General features: G+C 45.5%; 1 protein-coding gene across 4 annotated transcripts in view; it reads left to right on the forward strand.

Moving 5' to 3' along the window:
- The window catches only part of Plekhm3 (pleckstrin homology domain containing M3), a 156274-nt gene that overhangs the window by 24822 nt on the left and 115405 nt on the right, over window positions 1-16047 (forward strand). For all 4 annotated transcript variants that reach the window (XM_050154250.1, XM_050154247.1, XM_050154248.1 and 1 more), the window contains one exon: window positions 12862-13794. In XM_050154250.1, the coding sequence (XP_050010207.1) occupies window positions 12862-13794 (933 nt within the window). The remainder of the gene's footprint in view (window positions 1-12861; window positions 13795-16047) is intronic.

The raw sequence follows: 16047 nt of genomic DNA on the forward strand, positions 1-16047 counted from the left end.
GTTATAAATTGGTGTAAATATCTGAGATGCAACTTCCAATGGAGTTGTGACTCACCAGTTGAGAACCACTGTTCTAAGCTCACAGATCTTCAAGAACAGCTGGAGGGGAGGAGGGGGTTATGACTGTAGGACCAGAAGGAAAGGGATATTGTAAAGCAAGGATGTGGTGACTGATTTCGAGACTTAGGAGATAACACATCGCTGGGACCCCTGTGCCTGAAAGACCTGATAACTTTGTATTTGATCTGTTATGTTTATGTAATAGGAAAACTCTTCAACTAGCAAATAACCTTAGTAGATTGTTAGAATTCACATGGAATTTTGTCATTAAGTCACCTTAGCCATTTGTAGGACCTCAACAGGACCCAGAAGAAGAGGTTATCATATTTTCAACCTTATTTTTCTAGTTTGTTCTGATTATAAATTCATGAATCGTGCATCCTTGACATCTCTAATGCTCTGGTCTTTCCCCTTGAGCATTTGACAAACTGTGATCATTACTCTTTTTTATTTTGCTTATTTCTTTTCAAGACAGGGTTTCTTTGTGTAACCCTGGCTATCCTGAACTCACTCTCTCTCTCTCTCTCTCTCTCTCTCTCTCTCTCTCTCTCTCTCTCTCTCTCTCTCTCTTTCTGTTGAGCAGACTAGCTTTGAACTTAGAGAGATCTCTCTGAGTGCTAGGTTTAAAGGTGTGTACCACCACTCCTGATTTGTGATTGTTATTCTTTAGTTCTTGAGTTTTAAAATTCTGAATACTAATTTATAATGAAATATAAGTAGTGAGTTTGAAATGGAAATTATAGCATATGAACTTTGCAGGCTTAGAATGACATATCTTAGCCACTGCTTGGTCATTGCAACATGAATAGACAAACTTGGGCAAAAGGCATGGCAGGCTTCTCACATCTTTTCTTTCAGACAAGTTCTGGGGAACAAGCAAGATGTCTCATGTTTTTATTGCCTTCCAGGTAAATACTTAGGCTCCAATACTTAGGCTAAGAGTAGGAAGCCTCCAATACTTAGGCTAAGAGTAGGAAGGCATTCTAGACTAGGCTCACCATCCATTCTGTGGAGTATACAGTTCTCATCTCAGTCTGTGCAGAGAGCTGGTATGAATTGATCCCATGGATTTGGAAGCACAGAAATCAGCCAATCTCCTGGGGTCATGGCTGCCCCATTGGGTGAGTTCCCAGTGGCAGAGCCACCCAGAACATAGCAGACACTGGGAAGGCAGTAAAGTATGAGCTGACCTTTGGGGTTTTGTCACATGGTTTGACTGCCTGATTTTCGATGCCTGTGAATGCATTCTGGAGACTGCACTGCCTCAGACATAGGCAGACCAGGGCTGACTCTTTCAAAAGGAATGTTGGCTGGACTAGTGGAGAGAGGATGCCTCAGGGGTCCAACCATGAGGTATGGCTTGAATCCAATCTCATTATTACAGTGTGCACTATCTGAAAATGACTGGCTAATAAATGTAAGGGTGAGTCAAGAATGATAGAAAGAAACAGACCTAAAAAGGCCAAGTGGCAACAGTTATTATAAAGGATTTCTCAGTATGTGGTGGAGCCCGAAGCTTCCTTAGGCCCAGCATCTTAATCCTGCTGTCCACAGTACTCAGGCAGCTTTGCCACTCTGAGGACTTTGACTCCACCATAAGAATGTCTGATTTCTGCCAGGCATGGTGGCACACACCTTAATCCCAGCACTCAGGAGGCAGAGGTAGGCTGATCTCAGTGAGTTTAAGGCCAGCCTGGTCTACAGAGTGAGTTCCAGGACTGCCAGAGCTACTACACAGAGAAACTCTGTCTTGAAAAAACAAAAACAAAACAAAAAAAAACTGAAAAAAAAATCTTATTTCAGCCCAAGCACTGATCTTAGTTGTATAAAGCCATGCTCTTAAGGAATATAGATGAGTGTCTGTCTTTAATGTCCTTCCACTGTCCTGCGTCACTGTCTTGTTATTCCCTGAGGAACAGTGCACTCAGGAGGAATTCCTCAGAGGAGAAGAAGGTCGAGTCCTGCCGTCATAGAATGAAGTCCAAACAAACACAGTTTAAATTCACTGAACATGTGGCTCTTATATAGGGCTTTTTTTTTTTTTTTTTCTTCCTTGAGACAGGGTTTCTGTGTGTAACAGCCCTGACTGTCCTGGAACTTGCTCTGTAGACCAGGGTGGCCTTGAACTTGCAGAGATTTACCTATCTCTGCCTCCTGAATGCTGTGATTAAAGGCTGTGCCACCACCGCCCAGCAAGATACGTTTTTATATATGAATAGTAGATTGTATTCACACACACACACACACACACACACACACCTCTAAGTGAAGACACGTAGTAGATGAAGATGAGACTGTCTAGGAAGAATATAAACCAAGACTCAGGAGTCTGACCCCAACTCTGCTTCTGATTCAAACCTACTGAGACAGATTCAATTATCTTTGCAGTCCTTCCCAGCCTAAAACTGCTCCATTCTATGGTATGTTCGAGCAGATTCTGCCTCGTGCTTGTATGGGAACTAATTGCTGTATTCAGATCAATAATTAAAGGTCTCGGCAGAAACAAGGATGGTTAGAGTTTTTGAACGAGTGGGAGTTTCTGTGTAACTGGTAAGTACTGCCACATGAACTGCAGTGGTAACTTTTTAAATAAAAAAATTAAAGGGATCTTTTGTATTCGCTACAGAGCCCCGAAACTCAACAAACTGCCAGAATGGAACTCACTTTTCCTCCCTGACTGTGCTCCCATTTTCATCTGCTTCGCAAGGCCAGTGGTCAGCTGAGCTTTTGTTTCCGTAGGTGCCGCTCTGGTGACCCGGTCCGCTCCTGGGCGGTGTTTTCTTGTTCTGAGGACTTGAGGAGAAGGCCTCAAGCGGGGGTTTTCTTTGTGGCCAGACAGACCGCTGCAGTCGGGTCCTTCATCCTGAGCTTTGACACTGCTTCAGTTCTCTTTTTTCCATCTTTCACTAAAAAAAAAAAAAAAAAGACAAATTTTTGGAACTTGTACTAAAATGACTGCTTTTTCAATTATGCTGTTTCTTAAAAGCCCCTGAGCCAGGAGAGAAGGAAATATTCATGCAGCGTTGGAATAAGGGAGGTCACCAGGACACAGTCTCTTGCTGAATTTGTGATTCACCCTCCAATAGATTAGTCAGTACAAAGAAGTTGCTAAAATAGGTCACAGGAAGTTGATTGTGTACGGTCATACAGTTTCCACTGGCTAATGATCCTGTGTTGGCTACCGCGGCCATAGGTGTCCCACTGTGCTTCACTGACGGCCTGTGTTCTAATGCCTAACCCTGATGGAAGGGACCCGTAAAAATGGAGTGTTTGATGGTCTTTGTGGGTGTCCTCTTAATGCATTTTATTTTCTTTTGACTGGAAAAGCTGTGGTTATTAAGTTTTCAAACTGCCAGAGTCATCTTTCTAAAACACAGATCATTATGTGCTACTGTGTTCATAGAAACGAAATAGACAGGACTGGAAAGATGGTTCAGAGGTCAGGAGCACTGGCAGCTCTTGCAGAGGATCCAGATTTGATTCCCAGCACCCATACGGTGGTGCACAGCTGCCCGTAGCTCCTGTTCTTGGAGATCTGATGCCCTCCCTGACCTCTACACACATATGTGAAACAGACATACCTGTAGGTGAAAGGTTCATATTATAAAAATAAAAGCATAAAATTGAAGAAAAAAAAAAAAGAACGAAAGAAACCATGCATAGCTCACCATTACTTGTGAAGTCGTGTGGACTTTATGACGCATTCTGGTGTCTTTCCCGCCATATTACCTGTGCCTTTCTCTGCTGTGACTCTGCCATTTTCAGATGTACCATGTGCTTTCCGGATCCTGCTTCTGTCCCAGCTGTGTCTTTATGACAGGAGGTTCTCCTTGCCCTTTATGCTCCATAAATCCTCCATCATCTCTCAAGGACTAGCTCAAATGCTACACTGTTCCTCAGACTTCTCCTGCTTTTTTCCTTCTTTAGGATCTCAGTTTTTTCTCCCAAGCACATTTTACTCTGTTGTGTATTATAGTTATTTGCTTTCTATCCATCTCCTAGAAAGCCCTTTAAAGATGTGAACCATATTGTAGAAAACTTTGTACTGGACCAAATATGAGCATGTGGAAAGTTAAAGTGTGTGTGTGTGTGTGTGTGTGTGTGTGTGTGTGTGTGTGCATGTGTATACCCGCGTGGAGGCCAGAGAGCCCCATCAAATGTCTTCCTCTATCACTGTCTACCTTTCTTTCTGAGGTAGGGCTTCTTACTTAACCTGGCTCTTGCTGATTCTGGCAGACTGGCTGGCTAGCAAGCCTCAGGGACCCTTCTGTCCCAGCTTCCCAGAGCTGGGGTTACAGGTACCTGCTGCCACACCTGGAGATGGAAGTCAGATCTTCATGCTTCCATGACAAGCGCTTTCCCAACTGAGCCATCTTCTTAGCCCTTAAGAGGTTGAAGTCCTTGTGTTAGTGCGTAGGTAAGCCAGGGCAGGCAATGAATGGAGCGCCCTTCCTCGGGGAGAGACTGTCTCCCCTCTCTGCACTCCTTAGCTGTCTGTGCTTCTTCCTGCAGGCTTGGTTCTCCTTGTCCACTCCAGTGTGTCTGCTGTTCTTGCTCAGTTCATGGCATTAATGTTGGCATAGCTTATGGTGTAGCTTCTGACATTACTAGTCCTGAAAACATACACACAAGTATATTATACAGAGTAGGTTGTATTTGTGTATTTAGGAATGTATATGTATATAGATACATACATATATACATGTAACCATTAATGACAAAAAGCCATGAATTTAAAAGAGAGCAAGGAGTGGCATATGGGGAGGTTTGAAAGGAGGAAAGAAAAAGAAAATGATATAATCTCAAAAAATAAAGGAAATAATTTAAATGAAACCAGGACAGAATAGCTACATTTTTCTTCCTAAAATGGAAATGGCTTCTGTTTTTCTCCTTATCTTTAGCTGTGTCAAGTTGAATAAAATTTGTTATTAATACTCTTAGTAAGAGCTACCATTTAATGAGAGTTAATTTTGTATCCAGCCTCTTGCTAAGAAGTGTTCATTTTGCCGGGTGGTGGTGTCACCCCAGCACTTGGGGGTCAGAGGCAGGCGGATCTCTGTGAATTTGAGGCCAGCCTTGTTGACAGAGTGAGTTCCGGGGCAGATAGGGCTGTCTCAAAAAAGATCCTGTCTCTAAAAAACCAAAAAGAAAAAAGAAAAAGTGTTCATTCATTGTTTTACTTAATATTCACAGTAATTTGATCTAATGGGGGATATTGACCTAATTCTGGAAATGGGGAAATGGAGACTTAGACATGAGAACTGAGTTGCAGTCATGTGGCTAGGCCTGACCCCGAGAGGACATGTGTCTGCTCTGTCACACTGCCTCATGACTCTAGGATGCTAAGGACTTACTTGCGCCACCATAGATAAAACCGTTTGGTTCAGATTGAAGTTCTGCAGATTAGAGCTCTACTCTCAACGTTCCCACTTGGTAACATAATTCTTTCCTCGAACCTCTTTGCAAATCTTAAATCAGAATGTTTTCAAAACCCGGCAAAGAGTGGCGTGTGGCAGAGCCTGTAATTGTAAGGCCATTAACATCTTTTCCTTCTCATCAGTAATTGAATACTTGGCAAATGCCAGGCACTATGTGCAACAACTCTTAGCAAAAATTCCAGAGAGGGGCGGTCCCACGGCTTCTTACCTGTTTGCTCTGTTCTTCTCAGTATGTTAACGATGCCTCTTTTGTCCATTCATTGGTACCACATGGCTACAGCAGCCCTAAGACTTCTTATATGAAACTCAGGCAGAGACAGCAACTCTTTGAGTCTCTTTCCCAGTTTCAGACTGGGTGGCATGCCCAATCTCAAAGCAATTTCTAGTGAAGGGCAATAGGGTATTGTAAGAGGTTTAAACAAATTATGATTCTTTTCTCAAGCCAGGGAAGAGGTCATCTCTCCTGAACATATTGCCACCATATCTGAACAAAATTTGGGTTGTCCTGGTGAAACATTTGGCCTTAGCTGGAGTTGAGAGAGTGAGCTCCTTCTAATCATGTGTGTATACGATTCTCTTAGTGCACAAAGACGTGCTGAGTGCTGATGGAATGCCAGTCTTTAAATCTAAGTAAGGGAGATTCTTTTATGTTTATTTTCTTTAAATTATAGAGTCATAACAGGAAGTTCACTGTGGCGTGTACTAACATAAAAGCTCATGTTTGAGATTGCTTATTAGGTTAAAAAGTTGGGTTTGTGACCTCCTCGTCAGTTTACGTCAGAGGAGAGAAGTTGACCAGGACTGAATTGACTGTGGCTACTACTGCCTACCACAAAGAATTAACATATCTGGCCCATATTTGTCTTAGAGCCTAGGCAGGTGACCTGCCTTTTTTCTAGGTTTATGAGGGAGAACAAATAAGATACCCACTCTTTGCCCATAAAGAAAGTTCTCCAGTATAACTATAAAAAGGTATTATCTGATGTCGGCATCAAAAAATCTTTTCTGGCAGAACAGTTTCTTTTCTTTTCTTTTTTTCTTTTTTTTTTTTTTTTTTTATTTTCGAGACAGGGTTTCTCCGTAGCTTTTTGGTTTTTGTCCTGGAACTAGCTCTTGTAGACCAGGCTGGCCTCGAACTCACAGAGATCTGCCTGCCTCTGCTTCCCGAGTGCTGGGATTAAAGGAGTGCGCCACCACCGCCCGGCCAGAACACGTTTTTTAAGCTGAGTCTCGGGGATAGTGGCTGTATTATGCGGGCAGAAGTGTGCTGGCGTCATGGAGCATACTCAGAATGGCTCCCACAGTGTCCTGTCTTCATATGCTTACTGGTCAGTGCCCGATTAATGCCAGCTTATTAGCTTCCCTTCTCTCCTGTGCCTGAAGAGAACAAAGGCTTAAAATTAGTTCAAAGTGTTTTTCCTACTTCTGCCTTGGACATTATCAAAAACCTTAATGTGAAACAAATTGGACAGCTGGCAGCTGTGTTTTATGGGCTAAATATGGCAAGGAAAAGAGAAATGTAGGTGATGTAGGATGCCAGAGTAGTCTTCAGTGAGGAAGGGTATTTCAGCTGAGAATTGAAGGCTGCTTACAAACCCCAGATGATGAGAACATCCCCACAGCGTGGATGGCCGGGAACTGACCTGTAGGAGAGAGTAGGGGCTCAGGTCACGGAGGATATTCAAACCAGACACATTGCCTTAATGTGGTATGTTTCAAATGTAAAGGGTGGGATAGGGTAGCCACATTTCCAGTTAGTAGCCTTTAGTGTGTGTGTGCGTGCCACCGATTAGACTAGCCGTGGGCTTTCATTTGTATGCTCCACCCTGGGAAGGAGGGGTGACCTCTTGGCAACTTGAGGAGAGGAACTAGGTGACAGTCTCTCTAACAGGAAGCCCCAGTTCTGCTCCTGATCTGCTCTTGCGTGCTGTCTCCTTTCATGTGAGTCCCTTGGGAGGGGAGGGCTGTGGCTCACGCGGGCTCCTTGTGACACCGCCCCGTAACCGTAATCCCAGGGTTGCGGCTGCTGCAAGCGTAAGCTGCATCCTCCAGGGTTGCGGTTGCTGCACGCGTAAGCTGCATCCTCCAGGCAGCCGATCATTTATCCTCGTGTCTGTCTGCCTGGTGTCTGGCTGGTTTGAAGCTTTGGTGAAGAAGAGGGATGCAGCTTACTGGGTCTCCTCAGGCTTCCATGGCGCATGCATATAGTGGTTGCTGGACAGAGGACTAAAGAAGCCGATGTGCCCAACACATCAGGAGGCGGTGACAGGAAGAAGCCTGGACTTCAGAGCTAGACTCTGGGGAGGGGGTGCAAAGCAGTTAGGTGGCTCTGCTAGTCCTTATCAAGTGAGGAGAGACTGCAGCGATGGAGAGAAAGCGGGACACACGAAGAGTAAAAGGGGTCAACTTGAGGAGAGATGGAGTATAAACCAATAAGGAAAGAAGGGCCCACCATTTGGAGTGTGACTCCCCCTTTCTGCCTGTGCTCAGTAACCAACTCCATCCTTTCCTCGGTGTCCACCTCCGCTCCACGCCTTAACCAGAGCTACTCAGATGGAGCTCTCTTCTGAGGTTCGGAACCCATTCGCTGTACTTGTTGCAAGACTTTGAGCACCTTGGGCTTCATAGTGTGGACTTCCCTTTTAGACCCATTTGATTGCCTCAGCTGTGGGCTGTAAGTATAGGAGATTGTAGCCAAGGTACCTGTTGACACACTGGCAGATGTTGGTAGAGCAGCCACTGGTGTAGAGGAGAAAGAGGCCCTTGGAGGACAGAGCTCTTGGCAGAAAATACAGCGAAGTGGTGTGACAGAGGACTGAGAATATTCCTTTCCTTTGCCCAGTAAGTGTGGTCTCCTGGGGAGGTGAAGGTACAGGGTAAGTACATAAAGCATCAGAACTAGAGGGAGAAATTCCAGAAAGTATTGCAACTTCCGAGGCCTTGAGGCTAGAATGTACATGGCTTATCTAGGAGACACAGGAAGGATGTGGATGGAGTGTGAGAGCGGGTGACAGATGCTAAAGAGAATTATCAAGGCCAGACCATACCCCACAGAACATGGATTATTCATGTGCAATTGTGAAAATAATGTAATGAATTTGAAATTTTGATTTTTTGCAGATACATCCTGAAGTATTTATAGTTGAAGTGATGTAATGCCAATAGTTGACTTTCAAACATTCTAGGGGAAAAAATGAAATAAAAACCAAGAGTTGGAGAGAGATAGAAGTGACAGAACATTAACACTAGAAACTTGGTGTGTGTGTGTGTGTGTGTGTGTGTGTGTGTGTGTGTGTTTGGGTAGTGTATGCATTCATGTTTGTGACTATACTTTCCTGGGTCTGTGTGTGGTGTGAATATGTGTGCAAGTGTGTTTGTGGATACACTTCCCTCTGTGTGTGTGTGAGTGTGTGTGTGTGTATGTGGGGGATATACACATAAGTATGCATGTGTGTTTGTGCATGTATTCTCCTCCTGTGTGTATGTGTGTGTGTATGTATAGACCAGAGATCAACAACATCACGTGCCTGCCTCCTTCTGTCTCTCTTTACCTTGTTTTTTGAGACAGGCTTCTCACTGAATCTGGAGCTCACAGTTTTGGCTGGATTGACTAGCCTGCAAGTCCTTAGCCCCCACATGCAGGGATTACAGATGTGCACCCCTACCTGGCTTTTTACACAGGTACTTAGGCTCCAAACTCAGGTCCTCATTTGCACTTTACGTGTGGAGCTCTCTCTGCACACCATTGGTTTGCGACACTGGATGGTGCTCCCTTTCCATGTGTGTTCGGAAGTCTCCATGATGGCATGCACTGCAGGGCAAGCTTGGGAGTGTGGACTGAGTAAGTGTGCCTGGGAAGTGTGGACTGAGTAAGTGTGCCTGGGAGTGTGGACTGAGTAAGTGTGCCTGGGAAGTGTGGACTGAGTAAGTGTGCCTTGGGAGTGTGGACTGAGTAAGTGTGCCTGGGAAGTGTGGACTGAGTAAGTGTGCCTGGGGAGTGTGGACTGAGTAAGTGTGCCTGGGGAGTGTGGACTGAGTAAGTGTGCCTGGGGAGTGTGGACTGAGTAAGTGTGCCTTGGGAGTGTGGACTGAGTAAGGGTGCCTGGGGAGTGTGGACTGAGTAAGTGTGCCTGGGGAGTGTGGACTGAGTAAGTGTGCCTTGGGATGTGTGCAGGGTTTTGGCTGAGAGAGATGCAGAGAGCTTAGATTGGAAAACTGTGAGACAACCAGGAAAAAAGCCGATTGAATCTGATGAAGGTGGGGGCCATGAAAAGGAACTAATGACCAAAGAGCAGCTCTGGCGGTGGGAACGCAGAAGTGAATCTGGCGCCCGCCCTGCGGGGAACATTCTCCCTTCCCCTTTAGTCAGCAGAGTCAGGTCCTCGTGCCATTCCTGTGTGGTCGACAGGGAGGAGAGGGATGACCTGAAGCAGCTGTGCTGGGCAGAGAATCAGAGGTGAGGTGGCCGGGGGCTTGCCAGCTGCTTAGTTTTCTTATGGAGAGTTTCTGGGTGGCCATTCATCGTGAAAGTTAGTGATTATGGTGATTTGTTTAGAACATGTGTCTGCATTTTTTCTTTTGTTTCTTTTTTTTGTTTGGGAAATGGTGTGAATCTTATTAGTGATCCTATCTGAACCACTTATGTTCATTAAGATTGAAATTCTCTTGTGAAATTAAGCACTTTAAAATATATGTGTAAATTAAATGAGTTAAAATGATAAGATCTAGGGAGAAACTCCAACTATGGCAAAATTACACACACACATCTTTTTTCCTGATTTTTCAGTAGCAAAAATATTTAAAAATATACTTCAGTATATAGAAAATACTATAACTAGAAAGTAATAGTTGCCAGAAATGAGAGAGACATGGTAGTCCCCAGACCTCTATGATTAACGATGTTAATTATACAAGCACAAACCCCCCAAAAAATACGATACAAGCATTCCTGCTCTGAGAAAGGACTGGGTTCCCCAGAAGCTTCCTGGCCCCTCCCCTGTCCTCATGGCTCTTGTTAGGCGGTTCACTGTAGCTCAGGCTGGCCTCAGACACATGGTGGCTCTCCTGCCTCAGCTTTCTCAGTGCAAAGATGGAAGGTCTTACTGGGTGGGAAAACAGTGTTGAAGCACAAGTTAGCTTTAATACCCTGGAGATTTCCTAGTGAGACTTCTTGTCCCTTTCCACGTGACCTGTCATCCACATCTGAGCTCACACCTCAGGCAGGAGTGAGACCATGGCTTGCTGTGCTGCTGGGCTGAGCACAGTTATAGTCACACTTGGAATTAATTCCCAGTAGCTGCAGTCAAAAACTCTCAGGCAAGAAGAGGCGGCGATCTCTGTCTAAAAGCAGGAGAGGTGGCTTGTTTGACTCACAGCTGAGCCACCAGGTCACAGGAGGAATCAGAGGAACTGACTATGCAGAATTCAGCCTGAAGGAGATGGGAGGGGAGAGGGGGAGAGGTGACGGTCAGTCGTGCCTCTGACAACCCTGCCTCCCCCTGATTGTCAGGAGAGAGAGTGCCTGCCGGAGAGTAGGCATCCATTATCTTTCTACAAAGGGATTAGTGTGGGTTGTGAGAAATTAACGGCTTTTTAGTTAACACAGAAACAGTAATGAATTAACATTAGGACCAGGGATGTAAAGCAGCGGAAACAGGCCTTTCTCCACCGCCTTTCTCTCCCTTCTGTTGGTTTGCTGTTTTAAAATGAGAGCTAGCTAGGCCTTCCTTCCTTCCTTCCTTCCTTCCTTCCTTCCTTCCTTCCTTCCTTCCTTCCTTCCTTCCCTCCTTCCCTCCTTCCCTCCTTCCTTCAAGGGTGACCTATCTTCAGTTTGTGGCTGTCTGTAGAATGTGTCAGCAGAGAGATTGAGAAGCCACTTAGACATTAAAGTTTCTACCAGGTTACTTCTTTACCATTCTCGTGCATGGATATTCTGTCATGGCAGACCAAGGGCTCAGAAGACGAGGCACGGTCGTCCTTACCTGTGGTGTAAACACCCAGGAAGCTGAGGCAGAAGGATCTTGAGGTTGAGGCCAGCCTTGGCTACAAAATGAAAGCCTTTCTCTAGAAACAAATTCTCATGAGTCTCTCTACTACAGTCTCTTTTATCCACGTACTGCATGGCGTTCGGTGTCAGCTGTCATGCCTGAGGATGCTGTGACCAGACAAACGAGCAAGGGAGAGGAAGTGGGGAAAGAGACTGGGGACGGAATTAGTCCTCCCGTGTGTCAGATACTGTGCTAGAAGCTTTATTTCTAACTTAGCAAATACTGTTCTTTTTGTCTTTCAGTTTCGGTTATTTGAGACAGATACATGCTTTGTAGTACAGGCTTGCATGGCGGTCAGTGTGTAGCAGGCTAGCTTCGGACTCATGATCTCTGTGATCCTCCTGTCACAGTTTTCCCAGTGCTAAGATTACAAGTGTATACCTGTACCCACCTAACAAATATTATACTTACTAAGGACCCCTTATTGTATTGATAAAGCATTGTCCTATGTACTGTGCTAGAGAAAAGAGAGCTTACTCCATTAGTGAAGACAGACTTTAAAAAAAAAACAAATAAAGTATTGTTTGTCTGGACATTAAATAACTTACAACAATATAGTCTGACAGAAGCCTGTGGTAGAGGATTAATGTAGTAGGGCTACCTGATGCTGACCCAGGGACCTATGTCTGCAGATGCCATGGGGGAAGGAGAGAGAAGTCAGGAGGAAGTTCAGTATGTGCTCTCTGACTGAAGCTGAGGGATGCAACCTTGCAAGCCAAAAGAGCTTGCAAGAATAAGAAGGGTCTGACTCAGAGAGAAAACTGCCACCTGAGGTGAGACCTCAGAGGTGTTGTAGTGGACCCGAGGGTAGAGATGATGCTGGCTAGACGGCCCAGGTCTGATGGAGGACTGATGGGCTTGCCTGCGGAACAGTTTATCAGCTCACAGTTCACACTGCTCTCCCTTTCTGGCGTCAGGAGCCCAGGAAAAAAGAGACGGAACAGGGATTGGCTTGTGTGATGGGAATTCTCTCTTGTGGGTTGGAACTCTGCAGAATTCACCTAGAAAGGGAGGAACCTGGCCAGCGTGATTAGACGCACAAGGCACACCTGTTCTGGTCGCAGCTTTCCCAGCGTTTGTTCGCACCCGGGCCGCTGTCACGTTGACAGTGTACACTCTGTGCGTCCTCGTACACTCGCTCATCACCTGGGGAGAGGAATCCCCAGATACATCCTGCCAGTTAGCTACCACCCTGGAATTTTAGTATTCCTGCCTCGCTTAATCAGAATCAGAAAGATGTCAGCCCCCAGTGTGGTTGGTTTCATGTACCTGCCTTCTCATAGTTATTACTTTAGCTTTTCTTTTCCTCTTCCTAGAACACAAGCAGACGTTCCCAAACATCCTGAAGAAGGGTTATCTGGAGATCAGGAAGAACCATGACAGTTACTGGCAAAGCTGCTACGCTGAGCTCTCACCCTACGGCCTGCACTTGCACAGCCTTGACAGCAGTGGGAACCAGAGCCTGCATGCCACGTACCAGCTCTCACACTTCCAGAGCGTCTCCGTTCTAGGCAATCTGGAGGCCAGGATGGTGGACACTGTTCTCTATGACAATTCTCAGCTGCAGCTAAAGGCAGAGTCCCCGTGGGAGGCCCTGGACTGGGGGCAGAAGCTCTGGGAAGTTGTGCATGCTGCTCTGCCCAGTTACGTGGGCCGGCAGGATGACCTGGCAAACTCACCAGGACTTGGTCATCATGTTGACTGTACACAGAACCACTGTTTACAGAAGAAATCCAGTGGGCTGCTGTCCTCCCCTGTCTTGGATAGCCCCAAACAGTACCAAAACATCCTCAGATCAGGGACACTCTACAGATTGACTGTCCAAAATAACTGGAAGGCATTTACATTTGTGCTGAGCAAGGCCTATCTTATGGCCTTCCACCCTGGCAAGCTAGACGAGGATCCCCTGTTGAGCTACAATGTGGATGTGTGTCTGGCTGTGCAGATAGACAACCTGGATGGTTGTGACTCTTGCTTTCAAGTCATTTTCCCCCAAGATGTCCTCCGCCTCCGAGCTGAGACCCGGCAGAGGGCACAGGAATGGATGGAGGCTCTGAAGACAGCGGCCAACGCGGCAAGGAGTTCTGAGCAAAACCTGCAAGTCACACTGAGGAACAAAGCCAAGGATCAGATAGGTGGCCATGAGCAGCGGAAGAACAAACGCCAGTCCGTGACCACCAGCTTCCTGAGCATCCTGACAACTCTGTCTTTGGAGCGAGGACTCACTGCTCAGAGTTTCAAATGTGCAGGTATGGAGTGCGTTTGCAGCCTCAAGCTCATGCCTGAGCATCCCTGAATTCTACAGTGGGAATTCGTTTTTAAACCTCATGTGACAGTCACAGATGATTGTTAAAATCATGTTCATAAAAAATATCTCTCCTCTAAGGAGTATACTTCATTAAAAATTTGAATTTGCTGGGTTCCAGGCCAACTAGGGCTACAGAATGAGACGAGGACCTGTCAAAAAAAAAAAAAAATATATATCCTAAGAGCCCACAGGAGGCTAAGTTGGGATTGCCTTGAGTTGAAAGCTAACAGGGGCTACATATCAAGTGTCTGTCAGGGCTACAGTGTTACAGTGTGAGACCTTGCCTCAGAAATAGCCCAAACCAAACCAAACCATCCATCCTAATACTCAATGGTAAAGTAAATAGAAGCCATGGGGAATGTCAGTGAATCAAAATGACTTGGCCAAAGCCTGACCAGACTGGAATTTAGGCTTCCTGAGTCAGCCATGAACCCATTTCCTCTGCCTTCTTGAATAAAAGTCACTGTGGTTGTGTATGTCACAGATTGTTTCATGACAGAATGTTAAGTCCTAGTAGCTATTGTAGCTTTTTAGGCAAGGCCAATGTTCCTACCTGGCAGCTGAAACAGTAGAATCTACAGAAAGTCAGCACTGAAAACAGTGTGGAGATGGCTTAAAAGGAGGGTATTATTCAGCAGATGACCCCTGAGGCATAGGGGGAAGCCCATCCAAGTTCCTGGAGCTGTTCTGTGAGATTCATACAGAGTGGCCTCAAGCCCAGTGCTCTGTTCTGTCCATCTACTGTAAGATGAATTAAAATCCCCCTTTGCTAAACCTCCAGATTTGTTACGATAATTTAATACAAAGACAGACTTAATTGGAAACCCGATTGAGAAGTTTTAAAGTCAAGCGTTTTAGACTTAAGTATGCTGTTTAGAAATGAACAAGAAGCTCACCACCAGCCAAGAGCAGGTTTTATGTTCTGTTCTTACTCCTGCACTGAAAAAGAGCAAGCGGTGGTCAGAATGAAAACGCACACTTTACATTCAGTGTAGTCACAATGACCACCTTTCTATTGGAAAGTAGTTGACTTTAAGGAGGGTCTCGATGACTGTGCAGTAGGAACTTAGAGATGGGATTGGCAAAAGGAGAAACTCTGAGCCAGAAATAGCAGGACCTGCAGACGTGGCAGCACATACCTATATTTCCAGCACTTGGAAGGCTGAAAGAGGAGGATCGCCAGTTTGAAGGCAGTCTAGGATACATAGTGAAAACCTGTCTCAGAAAATAAAACACATTGGGAGAAACACTGACCTAGTGTGTGTGTGTGTGTGTGTGTGTGTGTGTGTGTGTGTGTACATATGACAGACTGGACCTTGTGATGAATCATCCAGCTACTTTTGAAAGTGGTTTTAAAATAAGAGGGCAATAGTTTTAGTAGTTTGGTGTATTTAATTTGTCTTGTTTTTTATTTATTTTAGAAACTGTTAGTGTTTCAGGGTCTCATTGGTGCATATATTATTACATTTCAGAATTCAGGCATTCAACAATAATAATTGCTTAGAAGATAGGCTTCCCAAACTAATAGTATACTTGTGTGACATTAGATTGCTCGTAGGGTCAATAAATGTCTTGCTGTTGGAAGACGAGAGAATAGCTCAGCCTTGTTCACAAGGCTGTCTCCAGAGTATAGCTTTAAGAAACTGTGTAGTGAGAGAATGCAGACCGGCTGGGGCTGTCTGCCAGGGCCATACATTTAGTTCGTTCTTGCCACGCTTCTCTCAGTTTGCTTCCAATGCAGAGCGCACTGCCCATGTTTTGCATTGAGGGAAAGGAATATTTGAGAACAAACTAAGTGCATCTCAAAGTTGGAGCAATTAAAAACAGGAAAAGGCAAAGAGAGATGAGGCAGCAGGAAGGAAGCTAAGTAGAAGAGGGAAAATATTGCATAACGGGCAAGAATAGCACTTTCTGGCAGCGTCACCCAGACCCCTGAGGTAGAACACCCCTAGCGTCACCCAGACCCCTGAGGTAGAACACCCCTAGCGTCACCCAGACCCCTATGGTAGGACACCCCTAGCGTCACCCAGACCCCTGAGGTAGAACACCCCTAGCGTCACCCAGACCCCTGAGGTAGGACACCCCTAGCGTCACCCAGACCCCTGTGGTAGGACACCCCTAGCGTCACCCAGACCCCTGCGGTAGGACACATCCCTAGGCTGTCGAAATTTGGTGCTCGTTAAATTTGGCTTGC

This window comes from Alexandromys fortis, unplaced genomic scaffold (genome assembly GCF_014885135.2).
Source record: "Alexandromys fortis isolate MF-2015 unplaced genomic scaffold, M_Fortis_MF-2015_v1.1 scaffold_40, whole genome shotgun sequence".
In the NCBI taxonomy this organism is placed as follows: domain Eukaryota; kingdom Metazoa; phylum Chordata; class Mammalia; order Rodentia; family Cricetidae; genus Alexandromys; species Alexandromys fortis.